Source organism: Gavia stellata, chromosome 22 (genome assembly GCF_030936135.1).
Source record: "Gavia stellata isolate bGavSte3 chromosome 22, bGavSte3.hap2, whole genome shotgun sequence".
Lineage (NCBI taxonomy): Eukaryota > Metazoa > Chordata > Aves > Gaviiformes > Gaviidae > Gavia > Gavia stellata.
In genome coordinates, this window is record NC_082615.1 from 7,735,490 (window position 1) to 7,760,002 (window position 24,513).

A 24,513-nucleotide genomic window follows, 5' to 3' on the forward strand; every position below is an offset into this window, starting at 1 on the left:
GCTACCCACAAATGGTTGTTCTGATTCATGAACAACTAACAGAACTGAAATTAAATTGAATAGCTTTAATAGGGATTTTTTCATGTTCACTACTGTTTTAAAACAACAAACTCCTCTGGAAACATTAAATTAAGCTTGGTGCAAATTAAGAGCTATAATTTTTGAAAGCATGATTTCAACTATTTCAAATTCATGATAGGAAGTCTGTCCTTCCTTAGTACATTCATGCAAGGCAAAAAAAGACATTTACTGAATGGATGGACAATGTAATGGAACAGTATGAGAAACAATGCATGTATGCGCTGTTCAACAAAGCAGATACAACATGAAGAGTTTTTACTATTAAATCACCCTAAAATTTCACCTGTCAGACTGTACTACTTTCTATATAACAACAGTATAAGTAGGACTATCAAAGTTCTGTATTTTATTTTCTGAAACTTCTGTCCATGTGTTTAACATTAGTCTCAAGCACAAGTCTTGGGGGTTTTCTTTGTTGTTTTAAATGCAATCAATTTACACATAGATTCTTCCCAAGCTTTACCTATCTAGGATTTGTTTTGCCATTGAACTGGACTGTTCCCTTCTCCCGAGGTTCAACTGCCCATGTCTGAATGCTCCCTCTCCCACCCCCAAGTAGTTTCAGCCTATGACAAGAGTTTGGGGTCTGTTATTAGGCAGATATCTGGATTTGCATCATTGGAATTTTATATAGAAGTTAGTGCCTTATTTGTAGAATTTGTTTACAACTCCTATAATTTTGAACATGCCCTTTAAAGCAGCTGGTACTACTGCTGTCCCAGTCCTTTATACCAGCTTTGTGATTAATTCTCAAGAACTAAAGCCAATCAAATTGTAGTAGCAACAATACCAACTTGCTCAAATCAAACAAAAATCTACTTTGACGATCATATGGCCATCAAAAATAACATTAATTAGAAAACTAAAGCCATTTCTTAAAAGCAATAAACTTCTGTAAGTGCTGCTAATGCTCGTAACACCTCTAAGGCTTCAAAGTGTCTCTTTCATTCAAGCCACAGCAACTCTGTTCAAACTGAAGTACAGGAGATTTTGGAGAGGCACTTTTTTGCTCAGAGTAATTGTAACCATGTACACAGATGAGGTGCTAAACATCGCACAGGCCCAATCTGTTACAAACCTGAAAGATTCAGACCCAGCAGTAAAGCTTTCTATCCATTAGCAAGCATCTGAATGGTGTTTAATATTCTCTTTTTCTGTCTACAGCATATTGCACAGTGCTATTCATTTATATGTTACTTACTTTCTGTTAATGGAATGGAGATGATGACACCATTTCCTGTTCCTACCCATAAACGATTACAAGACACCATAAGAGCTGTGATTCTCACAAATGAGAATCCCAGTTTACCAGTACCTAAAAACAAAAGATGCTTTTCATCAAAAATTATGAGCAAGAATAATTTTAGTTCCATAACAGAGAATCTTAACTCCGACTCCCAAACCATGCGGACAAGTAATTCCCTCCCACTTCAAACAGAAACAAGGTAGAGGAATACATTTAAGTTATAAAGATAGCCTAAAAGGCTAAAACATTCTGTTAATTAAGTTGTGAACCTATACAGAAAGAGACTTATATTAACTGAGAAAGCACAAAAGGTATAACAGCTCCACAATGCTGCACAATAAAATCTTTTGGGGCTTACAGCACCAGGGCAGCTTTTCAAACAAAAAAAGTGAGTTTACAGATGTAAGATAATGGTTTCTCATCCATTAGCACTATGAGGGGAGCGGAAGAAGGCTGACCAGCTAAGCGCAATGGCACAGTAGTTACTTGTGAAGGATTTCCCATGGCCCAATTACCTGTATTTGTTGTGTTACGTAGGTGCTCTTATATAAATATTAATGAAACAAACAAAAAAAAAATCAGAAAGCTTATTAGCTTCAGTAGAAATAAAAATTTGCTATTTTGCATTTATATTTTCTTGAAAAAGGGGCAATTTTCCAGGCAAGTACTGGATTCTTCCCACTTTTAGATTTGAAAAAAGCATCAGTACAGTAAAAAAGAAAAAGCTATTAGTGTCTCTATTGATGCCTGCCCAACCCAACCACCATTTTCCTCATTAGTTCTGAGTTTTTAGGGACACCTTAGACACCAGGTAGGATCAACAGACTGTATCAGAAGACCTATTATCCTCACCATGCTTTACAGACTGACTTAGGCTTCAACTTCCAGATTCAAGTTTTCACAAACAGGATTTGACTAGCCTTGCACCCACCCTTTCCCCTAGTTTGCAGTGAGAATTACCTGATCCATAACAGGAAAAGAAAGCTCCAGACAGCAAGAGGTGTAAGAATACAACAGTTTTTCTTATCAACTTACCTAGCATTTTGCTTACATAAGGTTCAATGTCCACATCTTGTAGATGCTGATACGTGTGCGCGTGATAGAGACGCAGGGTGGAGTCCAAACGAATAGACACCCATACCCCATCACCCACCCATGCCAGCTGTCTCACTTGGCTTTCTCTTCTTGGGTGTGCATCAAATGACTTCTATGAAAGATTGGATTTTAAATAAGAAGATGAAACAAAGGAAAGAGTAAGAAAGACTTCTCTGTTACTCTTACACTGTCAATAACATCAATTTTCTTAAGTCAGCGATGACACTCTGATTTGCAAGATCACTAGCAGATACAGTGTTTAGCTTAGTTACAATTACCATATGATGCTGGTAAAGTAATAGTAAAAAATGCCAATTCCCTTCCCTGGAGTGCGATCTCAAAGCCATAGTTTCCTACCATGTCTTCATTTACATATCATATCCCAGTCTACTCTGGCTTCTGCCTCCATTTAACCTGGAGCCTTTTTGGTACGAGGTCCTCCTGTCACAGCACAAGATACATATGCTCAAAAAGTGGTTTTCTTCCCAGTTATGTCAAGCCTTGCTCTTGCATACAAACACACCCGTGCAAAATACACGCTATCCACCAGGAAAACAATTAATTTCACTGTTGTATGAATTCTTTCATTTCAGTTTTCCCATACATATAGTCTTCACAAAAATAGATTATTAATTGGGTGCTTGATATTTTCAGAAGAGCTGAGCAGTCACCCTGAAAAGGTCTGGCCCATATGTCAGGCCAATTAGCAGAAGCTGAAGTATTAATAATGCTAATGGCTTTCAGAAGCCTTACCCACTTTCTGAACTTGATACGTCCAGGTACACATATAACACTGCAGAAACACCAGCTTACACACCTTATATAAACAAACTATTCTATAACTGGAGGGAGAGTACATTCAAGGTTAACAGTTACAAACCTCTGAAGTATGCAAAGACCGATTATAGAGAAGGTTACAGGTGGGTGGAGAACACAATGAGGCATGCATGTAGAGAATAAGCTGGGAGCTAGCCTTACAAGCTCTGCACAAGGATACTTTCCAGTTCCTGGCCAGCTAGAAGTGGAGAACTAACCCCCCCAAAAATTGGTTTCAATAAATAAGAACTGTCTCATCATGGCTTAAAATCTTCCAAAACATTGAAAACATCTTAAGAAAAATGTAATAGTATTTCCCAAGACAAATTTGTTTGGCTGCTTGTTTCTGTACTGATGAACAAATAACTGTTTTCTGGAGTTACTCTGGAGTTTGAGCTGGAGCATGAGATGGCGTTAAAACATAACATTTAATTATTTTAAATGTCATTTTAACTTGCCTCTATTTTCATGGCCTTTGGTTGAACAACATAGATTTTGTTCCTGTAGCCACACCAGACTTTGTCATGTACCACTGTCATGCACCTTATCGAATGATGCGGCCGGCCCAGGTCTAAGAGGTGATAATTCGTCAGATCCCACTGACCATCTTTAAAAACAGAAGGAAAAGAAAAAACAAAGCAAAGCATAGGTTCCTACGAGTTTAAAAATCATTTAAAAGTACAGGCAAATATCTTAACAGTCTAATTTTTTAAAAGCACTATAATAATCTGGATAAGTCAATACAAATTTATGGCTAGGCTCCTCATTTTAAAAAAAACCCAAGCAGTTATATGAACTACCAACATCCCAAATGCTACTTTGTTTTTATTTAATAAGGTTGTACAGTGACTATGTTCAAAATATGTCAAAATATTTTTAAAAGCAGCAAGTTACCTAGTGCTAAATGCTTTACTTGGATAGGCATCAGTATACATTACAACAAGCAACTACCCACACACCACTAGGCACTTGCTGTTTGACTGAACACAGAAATGTTGGCCAGTGCATCAAGATATTTTTTAAACATGCTGCAAGATCTTAAAAAAAGCACCTGAAATCCACTAAAAGCACACTAAATTTGGTCCTTCAACACCAAGTAAAATTCTTCTGTAGACTGAGCTAAGCCGCAGACCATCACTGATATTTACTCGAGATCCTTAAGGACTGTAAGCCACTAGCATTTGAGTTTAAAAAACACTCCCACACTAAGAACATAACAACTTCATCCCAGATGCATCCTTCCCAATATTTGCATTAGTGCTGTGCAACCTTTAATTCTTCTAAACGCTGAGCACAGGTATTTAAACTCCACAAGGAAAAGAACAAATGAATAGGGAATGTGGAAACAGGCCAACAGATAAGTTCCAGTTACTCATAGTAAGACCTTCCCCTCCAGGTTCTTATTCTGGAGGCTGAAGAATGAAGCTTTTGTCCAGGAGTGGTTTGGGCAGAAATTCTGAAGGGATGCTTACAAAATTCTCATTGAAGGACTTGGCCACAGACAATTATTAACACTAATAACAAAACAGAAGACATGACTATTGAGCATGATGAAAAAGCAAAAGAGATGATGGTCAAAGTGGACTTTATCAACTGTCTTTTCACTATTTAGCTCAGACATATCCCATTCTCCTCCTTCTCAGAGTGGGAAAAAAATTCCAGGAATGCACCAGTACAGTGCAAAAATGGTACTTGAAACCGCAACTGAAATACTAGAAGGATTTCTCAAGACAAATTCCTAAATACTGGTACAGCTTCACCGGTTTCAAGATCTAATAGAATGCTTACCAACTCCTCGGTGAAATATTGCTAGTGTTCCATCAGCTAGTGCAACTAATACTATTCCTTTTACATGTCTGGGGAAAAAAACAAAAGGAGGCACAAGAATATACACCATTAGACTGCATTTCTCTAACTGCAAGTTTAAAGTAAGGTATAAACGTTTTATATTTCAGCGTATGTTTTATATTCACTTCAGCCCTAGTGTTCTGATTTCTACAATATAGCTCAAGAGAGGGGACAGTAAACAGGCGTCAAAATCCAGTCAAGAACGCTTAAAATACATCTAGTTACAATGCCTGAAGAAAACATCAAGGATAACAACCTATAACTCTGAGTGTATAGTTACCAAGAATACCAAGTATACAGCTAGAGCTCATCATTTGAGCTATAGTATTTCCAACAGATACAAGATTCCTTTTATTTTTCTTACTTCCCAAATGATTTCCACTGCCCCTCAAAGAATATGCATGCATTTATGGCAACTGACATTCCCAATATCTGAGGAGGAAATATAAAACTACTTTGCAAGTATTTTAACAAAAGTTCATTATGATTTACATGACATTCTTTCAGGACTTACACAATACTGAGAATAGAATCTTTAAGTTTAATGGCATGAACACATTTCCTCCACTGGGCCACTGACGAATGAACATACAGGCTGCAAAGACAAATCAGGAGGGATTAAAAGCACTAAAAAATGTCTACCAGACAGGAAAAAAGGCAAACCCCCTATAACTGAAATCAACAATTAAAGGGAAAGTAAGTTTTCATCTTTTACTGAAAACTACATATAGACTGAAAGCAGGCAAAATTGTTTTTCAGACGCCTAAACATTACGAACTCCTTTGCAGACACATCTGCAGTAAAAAGGGCAATATATCTTTCTAGCATAATAAAATATTGAAAATTATGGAATTGTCAGACCATAACAATTTCTTTCACTACAAAAAACCAAACAACTTTTCCACAGATAAAAGTGTTATTTGCCAAGAAGACCTTACTAATCACCTACAATACTTCCTTTGAATTCAGTAATGCCTAAACGTAGCAAAGTGTACAAAGTTTAGGCTCTCTTGAGGGCTTCCTGCACTTAATCTTGACTTGAAACAGTCAGTCATCAGCCTGTAGGCACAAGAAGCAAGTTTAAAATAATTTTTCCGATTAAATTTAACAAGATTAGCATTTTCTTACCATCCATTCTGTGCTCCAAGCCACATTGTCGGTAAAAGGCTACTCATTTTCTGTGCTTCTTCTCTCACTAGATCTTGTTCATTTGGCAAAACTGCAACGTCTTTATATAACTCTGACTCAGTACTAAAAAAAGCAGTTAAAATACATTGAATAAAGTGCACAGATTACTCAGACTATAACCTAGGTATTTACTTGATTGCTGCTAGCTTCTATACTGGCTTTTGAAGTACGTAAGGTATTTAAAAAAACCCAGTAACTGTGCATGAAAGTACAGTGATACAGACGAAAATCTCAGTAACAATGAACTTCAAGTGGACATTTACCTGTACAAGTAAATTTAGGTTCCATTCAAGCCTGTCAGTATTACTGATATCTCTGGGGAACAGCAGAAGAAAAGGCACAACACCAGAGACACATGCTAAGAAAAACACTTACAAAAAGGCTGTAATGCCCTGACCTCCCCATGATACATTTTTGCCTATATGTGGAAAGTGAAGATTCCTGAAGATTTAAAACATGTAATAATTTGAAACACTGATTACTTTCAAGCTGCTTCTCCACTCCTGTAACTACTCACAGATTGACTATTCTAAGAAAAGAAACATACATTTAAATGATAAGTTGATTGTAAGAAAGGAATGTAATCCTTATTTATTTTGACATCAAAACAAGGAATTTAAATGGGCATCTCTACATCAGCGTCATTCACATGAAGCCTGTGAGAGGACTTTGTGACAAACTGGTAGACGCTCACTGCTCCATTCTGGAGGTGTCTGTACTCAAGGCATATGAGTTCACAGACAAAAGACTCTTTGTACACAGGTGACCCTTTCAGGCAAGCAAAGCGTAGAGTGTCTTGTACCAAGAATCCTTACATAAAGCTCAACATACTTAAGAAAATAAGCAGGAGTTTTGTCCCCATGTTGTGTTCCTGCAAACATTATATTTTTCTTTTTAAATACATTTGAAGAGGTATGATGGTTGACTATGTACCTAGGCTGGTACACTGGAGATGCCTCAGTTGTATTCTGCACTCCCAGAGGGTCTGTGAAGACATGCTCTGTGTAGACTCCAGTTTGTGCAATATCAGCTGTGTCTTCTCCTGTCCCTGCATTGACTTCTGTTGCTTCTGTTGCCTCCTCTGCTGTTGGAATGTTCTCATCCACTGAATTACTTTCAGTTGCAACATCTACGGAACAAAAAAATTGAAAAAATTTTACAACTGCAAGAGAATCCTCAATTGTTTAAAACAGCCAGAACTTGATACTTAAGTGAATAGCTGTAATAACCAGACAGTCACAATCCAGATTTTCTATAAAAAAAAGTAGTATCTGAAAGAAGCAATTGTCTATACCCATTTAGTATCACCTCCACAAAGATCTCAGCTACAAATATACTATGCAAATATGTCAGATTTATAGGCCATTTCCCACAGAGTACTTGTTTTATGTTATCACCACTTACAGACAAGCTATTACATTAAATACTTGCAGCATTTATTTCTCAGTTACATCAAATGGTGTTTGGCCATCCCTGGCATGCTTGTAAGATTTTCATACCTGACTGTTTATCTGCCATTGGTGAGCCACCGTTTGCATCATGAGCTACAGGTGCTCCTGTGATACCTTCTGCAGTACAGCCAACCACTGTTATTCCTCCCAGCAAGCTATCGGTTTCTGCAGAGCTGTTGCTAGTCACACTTCCACACAGAGATGACTTGTCCATTTGACTGGGATCTGTTTCTTGAGACCCTTCTTCTCCTGCAGGGTAGTCTGTTTCCCTTGCCCCTGAAAGAGATTAAACTCACATGTTTCTCGTAGGGATAAAGGTGAATCACCTTTCTATCTAATAAAAACCTAAGCTTCAAACTGAATGAACTCTCCAGCAACTGAGATTTAACAGGCAGATACCTATCTAGCAAGCTTATTTTAACACGATCAGCAGACATTGAAGATGCAATCACTAAGCTCAGTAGCAAAAGCAGTATCTACACATGCTACACATCTGAATGTCATATGCCATATTTCAACTTGCAGTGTTCCCTATTTTATTTCTACTTCAAATAAATTTTCCATTAAAATTAGATTTCATAACAGTGCATATAGGCAGGGGTACCTATCTACATCTTCATGAAAAATTTAACTGCAACAGATCCTTCGTTCTGGAACAAAAGCTGCTTTCTCTCGTACAACCCTCTCAAATACTTTTAAGACATAAAATATTATTCTTGGTTTCTTGAAATTTTTAATTGTGTTTTACTATACTTTATGCTGTTTTGATTTTACAAGTTATACATAGTTTCAATGGAGCAAAACCTAAAACTTCACTGGAAACAGATTTCTTCTAAGCTTATTAAACAAAACTACTTCACTAGAACTAGTGCTACAGAATTCTGTAAGTGTAAGCCAAGAAACAAGAAATCCAAAAGCACAATTAGTTCTTCTCCAGAATCATATTATCCTCCTATTAAGCTTCCCTCAGTACACTATCCACGTACACTCTCAATGTAACAAGGATTCCCTCTACAGGAAGCTCCAAGACTTGCTAGTTATCTTCAAGAGGCTGAAGGGGTCTAAAAAGCCAACATATTTTTCTTTTGTGATGTTCACAGTTCCATCAAACATTGGCACTATTGCACAATTCATAATACAGCAGACAAAACACTTGTTCCTGGTTACTGATGTCTCTCTACCTTCGGGTTAATTTAGGTCAAGAGCCAACTGAGGAGCAGAACAGTAGAGTAGAAATACAATAGCCTTCCCTCCAACTAAACACTTTTTATTGCTGTGTTACAGTAACATTTTATCACACTAATTAACAAATCTTTGGTTTTTCACTGCATAAGAAAATAAGAATAAAATACAGTTAAAGCAGGAGCGAAACCATCACAATTCTTTACCTGGTACACTAGCAATACAAAGCACATGAGAATTGCAAACAATAAAACTGTCCAGAATATTTCCTGGTTGATTAGCATCAATAATGATAACTTTTGTAGCAGAATGTGTGCTAGTACAGATCCAAACTAGACTGGATAATTCTTCCTGATGTTTCAGCTCCTTCTGCTGGTCCTGAAGGAGAATAAAGGCAGAACAGAAGTGAGCAACAGGAAGGGGGACAAGAATAGAACTATTGCCTTTGATTGTGTATGTTCTTACATTATTGCATATTTATGTATGTTTCTGTAGTTGATAAGTTAAATATCTTTAATGCCATTATAAATACGTATTTACTTGTTCTCTATGTATTTATGTCTCTTTGTAAAAGCGCCTATTATTTCATACTTGTGTAGGAAACTATAGAAAATTATACTGCACAATTATACAGTTAAGACAAGTATAAAGCCACATAAGAATACTATTTACGTGCCAGCTACCATTACTGAATATTGCCACAGATTAATGCCATGTCCCAAAGCACTTCAAAATTAAGCCTTTGTTTTTATGCCCTTAGTATGAATTCTATTCGTTGCTTCTTCATGAAAACATGAAGACTAACACATTTTTAAACAATGGCACAGACACCTAAAAACCTTTTTTTAAATGGTAGTCAGAACATGAGCAATTCTGTCTCAAATGTTTTTTAAAGCAGGCAGCACTAGTATAAACAGTGCATCATTTTGACGTAAAATTGATTTGCTCCTCAGATTTGCCAACAAGCTGGCACACAGGAAAATCACAGTATTTTTGTAGTTGGATTAAGTAACCCAAATATCCTGGGTTGATGACTACTCAAGAAAAATTTATGCATTACCAATAAACCCAATTACAAAATATATTCTTAATCTACAGATATACAGTAAAGATGTTTAACTATATAAACTATTTAACATGCCTTACTATGATCGTACCTTGAGCTCTTGGTCTAGTCTGTCTAAGCTACTTTGAGATCCTGTTTGCTGCTTGTTGCCATCTGCGTCCATACCAGTCACATCATTGTAGAATACACTAGCACCAACCACAGACCCGCCATCTCGTGTTTTCCCTCCTGATAGGTTTACTCCTACAGCACACCACAGCTTGAAAGAAAAATAAATACTTTACTTAAAATGTTAAACTAAAAAAACCCACACCCCTTGTTAAATATGCTAAGTAATATCAAAATTATTATATATCTGCAGTCCGTTTTAAGGACTTTAAAATTAAAGTCACGTACATTTCTACTGAAGCTTAAATTCTGACTCACCTATACTTTAAAAAGAAAAAACTTTATTTCATAAAGAAAATAATTGAGTCTAAAATAAAAATATTCAAGCTATAGGTTGTCCAAATCTCTATATCATCGCTGCCAATATCCTACCTTCATAGAGGTATCCTTCTCATCTAGAGGTCTCAGGTAAACAGGTACAGGCAAGTTCTTCATCTTATTGTCACCCTGGCCACCATTTGCCACCTAAGGAAAAAAAAAAAACAACAGAAAATCTTTCCCCTTTAAAAGAGGTTTACAGTCTTTGGAATCAGTTGATCAGACTTTGTTAAACATGATTAAGAGTTTTGCATTGTGGTTTTCCTTAGAAAGACTCTTTTAACTGCAGAAGTTCAACAAAAATGCTGGAATCACTCAAACACAAGCTGTGAAATTCTACTCTGTTCAAGTTTCACAAAACATTAAGTTGTTACCACTACATTTGAAAACATAAACATAATACCTGTTTGTACTTCTGAGGTAGACTCCAGCCAAATGCTTGCACTCTACCATCCTCCTTCTGAACATGTGCTTTCACTTGGCGATACTGCTCTCTCTTCTGCTCTCTGCGTGAGGCTAAACTGGCTTCAGTTCTAGGGAAGAATCATTATTAAAGAACCTGTTATTTATGCTCTTTACAATTCTTTGTGTAATGGGAGTTGCTATTAAACTCAATAGACAAGATCTCTGTGGAAGCACTGGGTTACCAAAGAGATCACTGGTTTTTCAGTTTTTCACACATCACCTATAGAACAATGGGTTTCCTGTGGGCTATTTCTAAGGTACCTGTGAAAGACAGGCAAAACCAGAAAGTCTGTTGTCAGTATCGTTAAAGAAAATTAACTTGGGTTACGTATGTCTATTAGCTCTAAAAGTTGTAAACCAAAAGGATATATTGCCAAAAAGAAGCACAGGAGAAAAAAAAAATAATTACAGATATCTGTTAGCCTGACTCACGCTGTTCTATTTTCCCATTGAACTTAAAGTGAAAGTATCTGTACAGTTTTGTTTAGCTACAACACTTGCATATAAAAGTGTACCAAGCGCTGCCTCCTGTGCCTAAATGCACTTTTAAGAAAGGCAGTGGTATTTGCCAACCAGAATACTACTGCCAGGCACCCAGAATCCTCATCCACTGCTGTGCATTTCAGTCTGCACTATGTTGATTTCTTATGTATCAACATTCACTTCAGGAGAACATTATACTTCACTTAGCAGCACGCTATTTATCTCAGAGGATTAAAAGAGTAAATACATGATAGATCATACTAGTATTATAAAACCAAAATTACTTACTCTTCACTGAGGAATTCAAAGGCTTTAGATTTGTCACTAGGTAATTGAGATAAAGTGCTGCTTCTCTTCTTGACTGATGGAGTAATATGCGAGGTTGGAGCATTATATTTAACATTGACAGGAGGTTCCGGTTTCTTAGCTGTATTGCTAGATGAACTGAAGAGCCTGCTAAAACTAGAAGAAAAAAAAAGAAAGATGAGAGTTAAGATTTGTAAGATACATCCAATTTGACTATGCAGGCAAAACACTGCATATGCTAGCCTGCTCAAGGCAGTTAGACTAAGAAACTGGAGCCCACATAGCAGCAGCCACCACACTCAGCAACACTCTCAAAGCACAGAAACTCATGCCAGTAAGAAAACTTGTTAAAGAATTATTATCCCATTTGTTTATCAAATTAATGGGATCTTCATCTTGAATGAACACCTACAGGGAACCAACAAAATTAAGCTATGAACATCACACCTGGAAGACAGTTTTATGAAGCATGTTATTCATGCACAAAGCAATTTAAAACCCCCACCATTTTCTAGGCTAAAACATAGAATAGTTATCACTAAACCACAACATCAAAAGGATTATTTGACAAATATCTTCTTGTGAATAACACTGGTTTAGATTTAAAGAGCTTGAAGTTAGAAAGGAAAATTTAACAATCAGTAAGCCATACTTCATAGAGGAAAAGGAAGCAGAAATAAATTGCAATCCACACAAGCTATTCAAGTTTCTATTTTTCATCATAAAAAAGAACCCAGAAAAATTTCCAGCACAAGAGTTCTGGTGCATATTCAGCTAGAAAAAAAAATTACAGCACTTTGGCATTTAAATTCACAAAGTGCACAGCCATTCACTATGTGATGCAGCTTACGATACATTTTGTCTTCAGAACAGTCTTACCGAGCTGGCATGCTAGGTAACAAGAGAACAGTTAAAACATTTTCATCTGCCAAAAGATAATTAGCTAACATAAAAAATGTACCAGCTAATTGGTTAGGGTCTTTTTTTTTTTTTGCCAGCAAGTTGTGGTTCAATACTTACAACTGCCAAATGCTTGATCTCTTCTTTTCTTGCATGGCTGGATTTTCTCTTGATGCTCTACAAGAAATGAATTCCAAATTTACTGAGTAAGCATTAATTAAAAAAAAAGAAGGTAATGGAACAGTGTGTAACTCTTATTTAAAAAAAACAGGATAACATATCGGAAGTATTAAAGCCTGTTCCTTCACATCGCCACTTCTCTTCCGAAGAGAGTACAATATTGAAATTCTCACTAGATGAGCTGAAGTTACATAATAAACATCATCCACATTTATTTGCATCACAAACACAACTGGTGAGTGCTTTTCAGACAGAAGAGACAAGTCTGTGTAACACTTTGTAATGAAAACATCTAGAAGAAACCAGCAAACCAATTATTCTGCCTCCTGTTTTTTAATATTTTAACCATTGCCTTTTATTTTAAGACCTCTTATTCTTCAACACATCAGCAAATAAATGATAAAGTGATCATTCCTGAAGCCATAGATGCATTAACAGAGGATTTCTACGGGAGAAATGGCTACAGGAAAGCAAACCACATCTGCTTGGCAATATGTATTTTTCCTCTCAGACTCAGAGTCAAAATGGCTCACAGGTATTGAGGACCACAGAAAAATTTAAACGCCACTGTTGTACCTGACTGGCAGGCAGCACCAAATGACACTGTCACCTCTGGACACGGACACGGCTAGGGGATGTGACAAGAACGAACTGGGCTGAGGGCCGGGACAGAAGACTTTTGTTTTTAAAATCATACCTTCCAAACAACTCCATATTCAGGATGCAAATTAGACCAGATGACCATCTTTTTTGCTTATGTTTAATAAACCTTGCACAGTTTTAAAATTGTGTTTTTTCCTGAACAACCCAAGTCCTTACACATGGATTACGCTCAGTCTGAAGACTGTATGTTAATCCTGTTTCGACATCTCAGCTGACAACTGGGCCTACTGCTTTAAGGTATGTGCACGCATACACACAGTAATTTTTCCAAGTTAGTGTTATTTATGATTACCAAGTTTTGTAACCAATTTGAAATACACACATTTCTTCAAGGGATGCTTATTTCACATTATATGAAGTATCACATCTTACTGAGGTCTCGCCAAGAATCCATTTTGATGAGATATGTGCATACAACTTAACTTTAAAACAAACTTATTCAGGGGCATGTGGGGAGACAAGCAGAAGGGCAATTAAGGCCTCAAACTACTGACCAGATTGCTCTGCAGCTAAAAATCAAAAGCTTGCAAAACCCAAGGAGCTCTATCAAAGACTTTAAAAGAGCCTTTCACCTTATCATCTCAGTCCATCGGACAGCTTCCTGAAGCTCCATCAACCTCTCTTTATACTGATTTCTTTCCATCAGAACACGGGCCATTTCAACACGAGTAAAACGCTTCCGCTGAGCGGTGGGGACATCACTCTGAACACACAAAAAAGCAAACATAGGATGAACAAAGGAGCACAGTAGGGCCTTGCAGAGTCAGCCTCTGCCTTCCGATGACAGTTTAGGGAACAATTCCAGATTCCAAATCATTTGGGGCTTTGTAAAACTAACTCATTTTTACCCTCCTCTCCTCCCATCCTTTGTATGTAGTATAATCTGAATAAAAAACAGTTCTTCAAAAAGAATGTGACATACAATAATGGGCAGAGAGAAAAGAAAAAAAACTAGACATGGTCAGTTTAAGTTCACTTGTGCTCTTTAGGTCTTCTATCTTTTCTATACATGGAGGAAGTTTACCAATACTTATTAAGCAGTAAAGTTTAGTAGCACTCACTAAACACATGTGAGCTTCTAATGTCCCATTGTGGATTATACATACAAAAATACACATACACACATAACACCTACATCATCATCCTCCTTAGCTTTCTGTCTTGCTTCCTCTGCTTCTGCACGAGCTCTAAATAGAAAATAAAAAATAGCTGCATTAGATACCACAGTGGGCTTTCTTCCTTTCTTTTTCACAACCATGGAATTAAACTTACTTTCTCAGCTCTTCTTCCAGTTCCTTGTTCTTCTCTTCAAGCTTCTGTTTTGCTTGTTTTACAGCCTCTAATTCACCTTGTAGTACATCCTTCTCACAGGTCAACTCATCCACCTTTGCTATCAAATCATTCTTCACTACATTCAGTGCATTTCTACACAAACATTTAAAATACACCATTACAAGGATGACTATGGTCTCATAGTTTAGCTTCAGCCTGATTTTATTCTTGAAGACCTACAAATTTCTTACATAGAACTGCCGTAAAAAGATACATCTTTTAAAACAGGTCTCCTCTCCCTCCCCCCAAAAAACTCAAATGCTCAAATACATTCACACCTCTGTATTAGAAAAAAGTACTAATAACTCAGAACAGTTTGCTTAGAGGTTGAATTCCTCAACAGTGCTTCAATGGATTAGCTTCTGCAGTTTCCGCTGTGTTTCTCACAGAAAAGGCAGGAGTTGATCTCATTAGAACATAGCACTGCATTTCTTGCAGCCTTACAAGAAGCAAAAGCTGCTTTTGCTTCTTAGGTCCTTAATTTCTAGAACACCACCAACTAAGCTATATATTTAGCCAAATATACCTACAAATTGAAAATACTTATACCACCACTACTCTTAGAACTGAAAGCACACTTGTATAATTTCAACTTTCTGTGTATAAAGATATTGAAGATACAACAAAACAGAGAATATACAACTTATTTACATAACAGTATGTAAAAAATACATACACATTCTCACTTACTTTGTCTCCAACAGCTGAGTGTTTTCCAAAATAAGGTTTTCAACCTCACGACCCATTCCTTTCCAAAGGAAAAACACCACATGAAATTAGCAGATAAAATGAATGTTTTCACAAAACCTGTGTTTTGCCATCATCTAAACACAGCTGAATTTTAAGCGTGACAAACTTGTCAGAAAAACTGTGAGCTAGCTCAAGTTTCAGGACCTACCTTCTACAATTAGCTTTCCCCTCCACCTTTTTCCCAATCTGCCTTCAGTTAAAGCCTAAAGGCAACCCTGGCTAACAACAGGCTACCTCCACCTAGTCTATACATTTTGAAGAGGATACATTACTATTAAGGCAAAAACCAAACATGGCATCACTGGGGAAGTATTAGTCCACAAAAAGTTAAGTTTAAAATGCTCAACTGTCTTTCATATCATGTTAGATACAAAAGTATATCAGTTATAGACACAAGGCATGCTGAATTTATAAAGCTCAGATTGCAAAAGCCCTGCAGATCTCCCCAGAGCAAATGATACCTTACCAAAGAAATTATGGTCTTTAAAGCCCATGCATTCCATGTAGAGCAAAAACAAGAACAAGAAACATTTCATGTAAGGTGTAGTATGAGTGAAAAGCAATAAAATATTTAGACTTATTAAGTAAGAGTGAATTAAAACAAAGCCACCACCAAAAATTTGAAGTGGAATGTGATGTGATTAGAAGCAGGATTTATACAAAAGACAGATGTTAAAGTTGTCACAACCATTTTTATTGGTTAGAGCACCTCTTGTAAAAATCAGCAACTTAGTAAAAGTCTATCTCATTTTCTGTGAAATAATTCAGAAGCACAGTACTTGGAAGAAATACTAAGCCATTCAGTAAAAGTTACAAATTAATGTGCTACTGTGGAAAAAAGTGAACTGAACTCTTCATGTAACTACTTTAACACTAATTTAAATAGTTTCTCACCCTATTGTTTGCATGCCTAAAATAACATGATTTGCAGGTTTTTAAAAAGATAAACTTTCAGGTAGAAAATAATTTTACATCTTGCACAGCAAAATAATTACCATGCTGATAATGGCAGAAATTATGCTAATTCAAGATTAACACAACAAATGAAAAAGGCATCTTAATGGAGGAGACCTTTTAAATTACTCCATGAACACAATCTTCTAAGCAACTTTGGTAACAGAAGACTTAAAAGATATTTGGATAACAATAAAAAAAACTATCTAAAAATAGACATGCAAGTCAAAGTTCCCTCTCTTGGAATTTTTCTCTCTTGGTTTTGGATTAAAAGTAAATGACATTTCATAGTGAAGGAACTTGATCAGCTATTGTTACTTTATCAATATCTGGAGAAATCCCCTACGCTACAGTCATCAAGAGGTTTTATTCTAGTAGCTATTGCTTTTTAAATGTTTTCCGTATTCACAGATAAAAGTACCTAGGATCACTTCCAACAGGTTTCAGGATCCTTTATAATGCAAGAAGAAAAACTTGAAAGCCAAGAGTGCAAAGGCAAAAAAAAAGTTACCAAGCAGGGAAAAAATGCAGAGAATGTATTTTATGAGCACAGCAGCCAAGAACACCTAACTGTAGAAGCAACAGATTTCAAAGAATTTTTTTAAAAAAGAAGCATACACACCAGAATATTCCCCTGGGTATGCAGCCCAAGAGAAAACAGATTAGAGAATCCCAATTAACTACTTTTACAGAACTCCAAACTGAAGTTTAATGCTCACTTAGAACAGATCCAAATGCTTGAAACACACCAACTATCCTGGATGCAGATGTGGCTTTCAAGTAACACAGAGTAATCTGGACTATGGTTGTGCTCAAAGTGAAATGATTATATAGTAAAACTTTCAGACCAACACATTCTGCATAACAAATACAGTTATAACAATGTGTTCCATTTTGCATACACCCGTGTTTCTAGCAGTAGTTTTACAGAAAATGGTAATGAAGTCAATGACAAACTTTTGATACGTTATACTAAAAAGTATATTATTTTTGCTCATGGAAAACAAAGCATCTATTATCAGTAAGTCCTGACAGTCATTTGATCTCTTTAAACAATTTATCACATATCTAAGGGATAGAAGTTACTCTATGTTAATACGTCTCCAGTATCTATATTTTTGCATGCAGAAGGTGTCATTAGTTGTCCCTGTGACAACAGAGTGCAAGAGTTTTGGGTGAAGTATGTTCCAGCAAGGATGTGGTGGTCCTCACTGCTCAGGATTCTAAGCAGCAGAGAGCTGACAACAAAAAAAACCCCCATCTCTCAGGCTGGAGATAGGCCCATTACTCCTAGTGAGCAACACTTAGCAGAAACGTCACCTACTTGATGTAAAATAAGTTTCTGGTGGAACACTGAACAACCAGAAATCCAGACTGCACACACAACAGTTCTAAATAATACTGCTAACAATCTGTACTTTTTTTGCTGGGTCAGACAACAGAAGCAAACAAACTGCTGAGTTTCGCTATACAACCCATTTCTAAAACACACAGGAGTTGCATCTGCATTTTATACGTTCCATAGCACCAGCTTTCATTAGTTCCAAATGAGGCCTGAACACTGGTATGGCCAAAAATATCTTACGTTGTTTATAGGAAGATCCTTCTTTCAACAACCTTTTCACTTCTCATCAACTCATATTCCCAAAACTTACATTTTGTTCAGTCAGCACACAAGTAGCAGCAAACTGCTTAGGGGGAAGAGAAATGTGGGTTCCCCCTCCCCTTTCAATTAATGGTTTGATTCTCCAATTACCACCATTGCATTCTGCTGCAGTTCTCTCTTACAAGTTAAATTCCACAGAGAGGTGATAAAGCCAGGCCGTTACAGATCGGGCACAATCTGAATTAAACTACCTAAAACTAGTTCAACGTAAAAATCCTTGCTCGAGATAAAAATCCTTGTGTCAGAGAACATACAGGGAAAACTGAAATAGAGAACAGTGCCCCAAAAGATTGCTGATATTGTTATATTGAAAGAAAGAACAAACACCTTCTCCTGTTTTTTGCATTCCAATAACCACCTTAGGATGATACTCAAAAGATTTTAATGCAAATGAATCCTCACATTAAATCCAGTAAGGATAATTAAGCACTCCACTAGAAGGAAAATTCCTCTTTAAATAACCTTTCTTACCCAGCAAATCTGCACCTTCATCCACGTCTCCAATTAGGCCAGAACCAGCAGATGACAGCTCTTCAAAGAGTGACTCTGTGTTACGGTCAAATGCTTTGTTCTCTATGCCTTTGGTAGGAGTGCTATTCAAAGAATTAAAACAAGGCATAAAAAGGCAGAAAGAAAACATTCCCACACTAAAGAAAGTTTTCTCTGTGTTTTTACCAGTAGTTCATTTGTTACACCCTAAAAAAACCCAGAAGTAAAATTCTCAGCAGCTTTCAGTTGGCTTAGAGTCCTAGGTTCCATTTTCAAATACTACTTTGGCATCAAGATCCCAAACTTGAGGTAGCTGCTGATATTGAGCTGGTCAGGATTTCAATAAATTAAAGAATATCATATAGAAATTCAGCCCCATCAGGACTCAGCCAGCCCAAATGCCTAAAGAACAGACAGCTCAGCCAAACTGGAAGTCATTTAATATAACAAGAACGCAAGAGAACCAGTCAGTCAGAGATAGAAATATTCCTCTGGCCAGAAAAGGGGTCCTTCCACACAAAGCTCTTACGCCACTAACATTCACTATACAAGGTAATTTCTTCCATCTCATCACAACAAAGAAACACAGACACATAACATATTTGAAGGACTTGTGGCTAGACCTTAAATTGGTCAAGGCTTGCCTAAAACATCAGGCACACCCCACCCACTACTAAACCAGAACTTTTTTTAATTTTTATGGGGCTTAGAGCTTTTGAAAGAAATGTTGTCCTTCACAAGTAAAAGCCTGCAAGGAAGCAGACTCGGTCAAAAGCATTCTGCCAACACTGGGATTCCACCATCAGAACCTGATAAATAAATGCTGTAAACATTTGCAAAGTCAGTCACAAATCCAGATTTTAAAGAATGGGTGAAAACACGAGGGCCCAGCTTGGAAACTGCTAGTACCTTGAAACCTTGATCTAGAGAGAAAAGGCCTTTTGGTATAGACCCGTTGCTTGAAATACGGAAAGAATATTTAAGCATTCTTAAATCTGCTGTAATATGAAATACCCTGAACATTCATCAGGTGTAGCAACAGAATGAAGAACTGCTGTTGCACTTAAAACCTCCTGAAGAATTTGGGGAAATAAGGTCACAGAAGTAGGAGATTCATTACAGAATGCATGATCTCAGTCTGGTAAAATTTCTAAACAAATCACGAGTTCAAAACCAAAGCCTGGAACCTTCTAAAACTAGGTCTTCCTACTCAAATCACAACACACAACTTACCTCGAACCCTTATATCCACTGAGGTCTTTATCCATATCCAACTCTGGAGTTGACTCAATGATTGCCTGAACTTCAGATTTTTCTTCATTTTCATTTCCACCTAGAGAAAAGCAAGTGGTACATCTCCATAAACAAAATCACTGTGACATACGACATTACCTACATGTAGTTGTTATTAGTCAATCACCAACTTAGTAGACTTCTGTTCAAAGACTTATCAAGGTAATTAAATGAGAAGACCTATGGATTTTGATACTCCAGTGCAGACACTAGAATTTCTAATTCTCTCCTCAATTTAACTTAAGTCATCCAACGGTAGTTATTTCCCACTGTTTCTGCAATCGAAACCAAGCAGATGTCTATCATCTCATGACTTTTTGTGTCTAGATGAGTGCCACCTCTGCTGTTTGCAAGAAATGTCATAAATCTGATTCTAGAAAAATAAGGACTAAAGCCACCAATAAACAGACTTGTATCTCTTAGCAATATTCTGCACCGCTAAAAATATTAAGTAAAAAAACATTTCTCATCTGTGGCACAACAATTAAGGTATTTCATAACGGATTAAATGTGAGGTTCATAGCAACCATACACTAAAAAGTTAAAGCAGCTCACCAGTGGACACATTTCTTGTCTCTTGAGCTACCTGTACTTCAATATTCTTGCTTACATCCAGCTTCTCATTCGGCATATCTGTGTCCTTTGCAAGCCCTTCAACATCTTCCTTTTGAGGAGTTTCAGCAGGCAGTACAGGTACATCTGAAGCAGCTGTGGATGCTGGAGTAGTAGATTTTGAGCCTGCTTGGCTAACATCAGAGAGCTCATCCTAAAATTGAGCAATTACCATTAAAAAATGAACACAAATTAAGTATTATTAGAAGAGTTAGGCATATAAACCAAAGAACAAACACCAAAATTACTGTATTTTACTGAAGAATATGCAAATGCAAAGAAACAGTAATGGAAAGAATACTTTAAGCCAGTACTGCCAAATTCATCTTTAGACTATGGCTATTTCACTTCTGTTAAGGAGGCTATAGCTACATAAAACATGCCCTTATTTTTAATACTAATGTTTGATCTCAGTTGATAATTATAGTCACAACTTTAGGGTGCTTTTCAGACAACTTTAGGGTGCTGACAGACAACATACCGCATTCCATATTAACAATCCTTCTAGCTGGACAATGAACCGCTGAATCTTCCCAAAGCTGTTATAAAATTTTTAATTGCTCAAAATGTGCACGGTATCTTAAAACATCATCTTAAAAAGTAGACATTGCAGCACTGATGCAGAACATGGATTTCACCGATATAGAAGTATAATATTTGCAAGCACTTTACTCAAACTGGTTTTACGCACTTTCTGTTCTGAACTGTAAGCCCTGGATGACATTGGGAACAAGGCATTGAACTGCAGTGACTGCTTGTCTGGTTAGATTTCAGATCAACTACAGAACATCCGTAAATAGCTCCTTCTTAGAAGCTGATTCCTGGCAACAGTTTACATTAGAGTGACACTATATCAGGCACCACAAGCATGGCTATTAATCCAGCTGCTGGACTCAAGATTATGACCATTACTCAGACAGGGCTGCATCAGGCACCGTGTTCGAGGGCACACTAGACTGTGTTTGATATAACTAGAGGCTACTACCTGATAATACTAATAAGCCTTTTCTGGACCTTGTCTCCTTTCATTCACATTTTACCCCTCATTCATGACCAGAGCCATACCAGCATCCAGTTGTCTTAACTATGACTTAAGCAGCACGTAACAGTGAACAAGAGCTCGCTGCAGATATGAAAACAAATCGGTCTGTTCAGGCCAGTATTTTCTAGCATACCGCATGAGAGGAATCTCCTTGGGGGAAAAAAAAAAGGCAGTATGGTAAGTTTTGATAAAAGGTTCTTTTAGGTTTTTGTTTGGGAATCAGAGGTGAAAGCAAGGCTCCTAGACAAGTCTGTGACATTTAAAGAGAACGTAGCTGTTAACTCAGGAAACCTGAACTTGTCAAGAATGAAGCAAGTTCAGATTTTGTGAAGCACAAATTCGTCGTACTGCTGGCATCCCTTTTGGATAAGGAAGTGAAATTGAATTTTAAGGTTTTTTAAAAAAACGAGAGAGATCTGCATATAGACACACATTCTCTCATTTGTACTTAGTGTAAACTTACTAAGAAATGTAATTTCTAAATTTTTACTTTTGGAACTTCCTGGAAAGATAAGATTTTGACTTGTGGCGGCAGGGTGGAAAACACACATTTATGTATATCAGCATAAACGTAAAGCTTGCATCCTATAGTGGCATCCCCACAGGGAATCTGCAAGCCCTAGAAACAAAATTAAGCACTTTCAAGACGTGCCTATCAATTACTTCCAGTTCTCATCCTCTTTTAGTAAATTCCAAAATAAAAAATTACTAATATTTGATATTCTGACAAAATTATTCAGAAAGACAGTCAACTAATAAAACATGTACACTTACCCATAGTTATACAAGGCAACAAACCCAACATATGAAATTGTTACATGAGATACATCGTGTCCATTTAAAAAAGAGAGAAAGGAAAAAGCTACACAATTTACCTAATTGCCTTTTGAACTGGTGAAGCTCAGCTGCTGGATCATGATTCATACTCCAGCAAGCAGATACAGAAGGGAGGAAATGGTACCCATTACCAAGGGAATCCGGAGTTCACACAAACAGGGAATAAAACCTCAACAGAGCTGTTGGCTCTGTTCAAACATTTCTACATCTTTGTATTCCAAAAGCATCCACGAACTGATGCAGCACAGACTGATCACTGACTTTCACACACAAAGCTCATGAAACAGCTTGAAAACTGTGAAGAGAATGGTCCTTTCCTTAAAGGAATTTCAAACAATCCCATCTATTTTATATTTCTGACTTTACTGTATTTTTTGTAGCTAGCTCTTGGAAACGATACTGATTAAACTATCGTGAATGTTTGTTCTAGAACTAATGAGAATGAAATGCAATTCCATTAAGTGACAATGAATTAACTAAAATATCTCAAAGCCTAAGCATTTGAAAGTCAGTGCTGTACTGACTTAGCAAATTTTTCTTTTTTGGCAACATTGCCAAAAGACTTTTCCTGAAAAAAGAAAAATTAGTTTAAAAATTAGATAATTAAATCTGAAGTAGTAGCTCATCTGCAAAGCTTTGCAAATAATGAATGGTACATAATTGTATGTTGTCTTACAGTGATATCCAGCAATGCCACTACTGTAAAAGCTACAGGATACCCAGTCTTTTTAGCCTGGGTTTCTCCCTGACACCTACTCTTTGTGATACTTTTAGAGGAAACACTGACCATTAATGAAATGCTCATGCATGAATTGAAAACAGATGCATGAAAGCAGTAGAATCTTGCTTGTGCCTTGTTCTTGATGTTAAAGCTATTTAGAGGAAATAAAAGTATTAGAGAAAAAAGTTTCAAGTTCTGGTTACAACTTCACTATATCATGTTATTCAACATGTTCACTTCAGAAGTACTTTACATTCACAGCTAAAAAGCAAAGATGCTGCTTTGGACCTACAGGACTTATTCTGACTAACTAGGTTTGAAAAATTACAGTCTGTGCTGTTTTGTAAATTCTCTTTTAGCAGTGCATTATTTTTAGAAGAACTATACCAAGAAGCCTATTTTGACGATATATAGCAACCAACATAATTTTCTGAGGAAACAGGATGGGATCAGACACTTCCCTTTATACCTCACCTCCACTTACTCTTAGTCATAACTTTTAAGTTGTATTTCAGTCAGCTCTCCTAAAGTCTGTCAATTTGTTGATGTTAACTGACATAGGACAAAGGGCATAGGACAAATTTAAGACCCAAAAATGGTCCTAGCCAAGAGTTTGTTAAGTGACAAATGTTTAGATCCAAACTCCTGTTGTCACTTTGATATGTTTATAATTAACCATTACTTACACTTCCCATTATCTCCACATGGCATCTAGGCAATAAAAGAGAGTCTGGGTTCCAACTATGTCTGGATAGTTTTTTTAATTCTTATCAGTTTAATATTCCCCTGCTAGGTATTAAGTTCACTTAGGAGGAAATTCCCCTCAACTGTATGCCTTTTCAGAAATAACAGCATATCCACGGTCTTCCAAAAAACCTCATCAACATAAAGATATAAAGAGGCTTTACACATTCTGGAGTTCTTCACCCTGCAGATCCCTCCTCCCGCTGTGCTGTTAGTGCACCCTAGTCCCCACTGCCAGATTCATCACACTCTAACACCACTCCCCCATTTTTCCATTTCTGCAGCTTGTTCTATGACATCCTCTCACTGTTGGAACAGAAAACAATTGCAGGAATTATAGCCAAGCTACATGTAAGGGAAATCATAATCACAGGCTAATTTAGGAAAGTTAGGTCATTCTCAACTCTGCGGTGTACCTACGCTATATGCCTGATAGTAGGCAGAGGCTGTGTTAAGAGTACTGCCTGGGTAGTAATCGAAGCTTTCCTTCTAAAAGGCTATTAAACCAGCAGACCTGTTTACACTATCTAGTTACATATGTAATCTGTAAAGAACAAGTGACTGACCTTTGGAAAGGGTCCTTAGTCAGAAAGAAGAAACCCACTCCTGTGAGTAAG

The 24,513-nt window shown here is 36.9% G+C and overlaps 1 protein-coding gene across 4 annotated transcripts in view; it reads right to left on the bottom strand.

The window, feature by feature from the left end:
- The window catches only part of SPAG9 (sperm associated antigen 9), a 60,953-nt gene that overhangs the window by 4,460 nt on the left and 31,980 nt on the right, over positions 1 to 24,513 (bottom strand). For 3 of the 4 annotated variants that reach the window (XM_059828361.1, XM_009809263.2, XM_009809256.2), the window contains 21 exons: positions 20,496 to 20,706; positions 19,881 to 19,980; positions 18,630 to 18,751; positions 15,479 to 15,536; positions 14,729 to 14,881; positions 14,592 to 14,643; positions 14,029 to 14,159; positions 12,734 to 12,790; positions 11,696 to 11,869; positions 10,863 to 10,992; positions 10,514 to 10,606; positions 10,065 to 10,232; positions 9,114 to 9,285; positions 7,774 to 8,001; positions 7,208 to 7,403; positions 6,215 to 6,337; positions 5,601 to 5,681; positions 5,027 to 5,094; positions 3,697 to 3,845; positions 2,363 to 2,534; positions 1,283 to 1,396 (listed from right to left, as the gene is read on the bottom strand). In XM_059828361.1, coding sequence (XP_059684344.1) covers positions 1,283 to 1,396; positions 2,363 to 2,534; positions 3,697 to 3,845; positions 5,027 to 5,094; positions 5,601 to 5,681; positions 6,215 to 6,337; positions 7,208 to 7,403; positions 7,774 to 8,001; positions 9,114 to 9,285; positions 10,065 to 10,232; positions 10,514 to 10,606; positions 10,863 to 10,992; positions 11,696 to 11,869; positions 12,734 to 12,790; positions 14,029 to 14,159; positions 14,592 to 14,643; positions 14,729 to 14,881; positions 15,479 to 15,536; positions 18,630 to 18,751; positions 19,881 to 19,980; positions 20,496 to 20,706 — 2,752 coding nt within the window. Of the gene's footprint in view, positions 1 to 1,282; positions 1,397 to 2,362; positions 2,535 to 3,696; positions 3,846 to 5,026; positions 5,095 to 5,600; positions 5,682 to 6,214; positions 6,338 to 7,207; positions 7,404 to 7,773; positions 8,002 to 9,113; positions 9,286 to 10,064; positions 10,233 to 10,513; positions 10,607 to 10,862; positions 10,993 to 11,695; positions 11,870 to 12,592; positions 12,605 to 12,733; positions 12,791 to 14,028; positions 14,160 to 14,591; positions 14,644 to 14,728; positions 14,882 to 15,478; positions 15,537 to 18,629; positions 18,752 to 19,880; positions 19,981 to 20,495; positions 20,707 to 24,513 lie in introns of all 4 variants that reach the window. The other variant, XM_059828362.1, reaches the window with a different exon arrangement.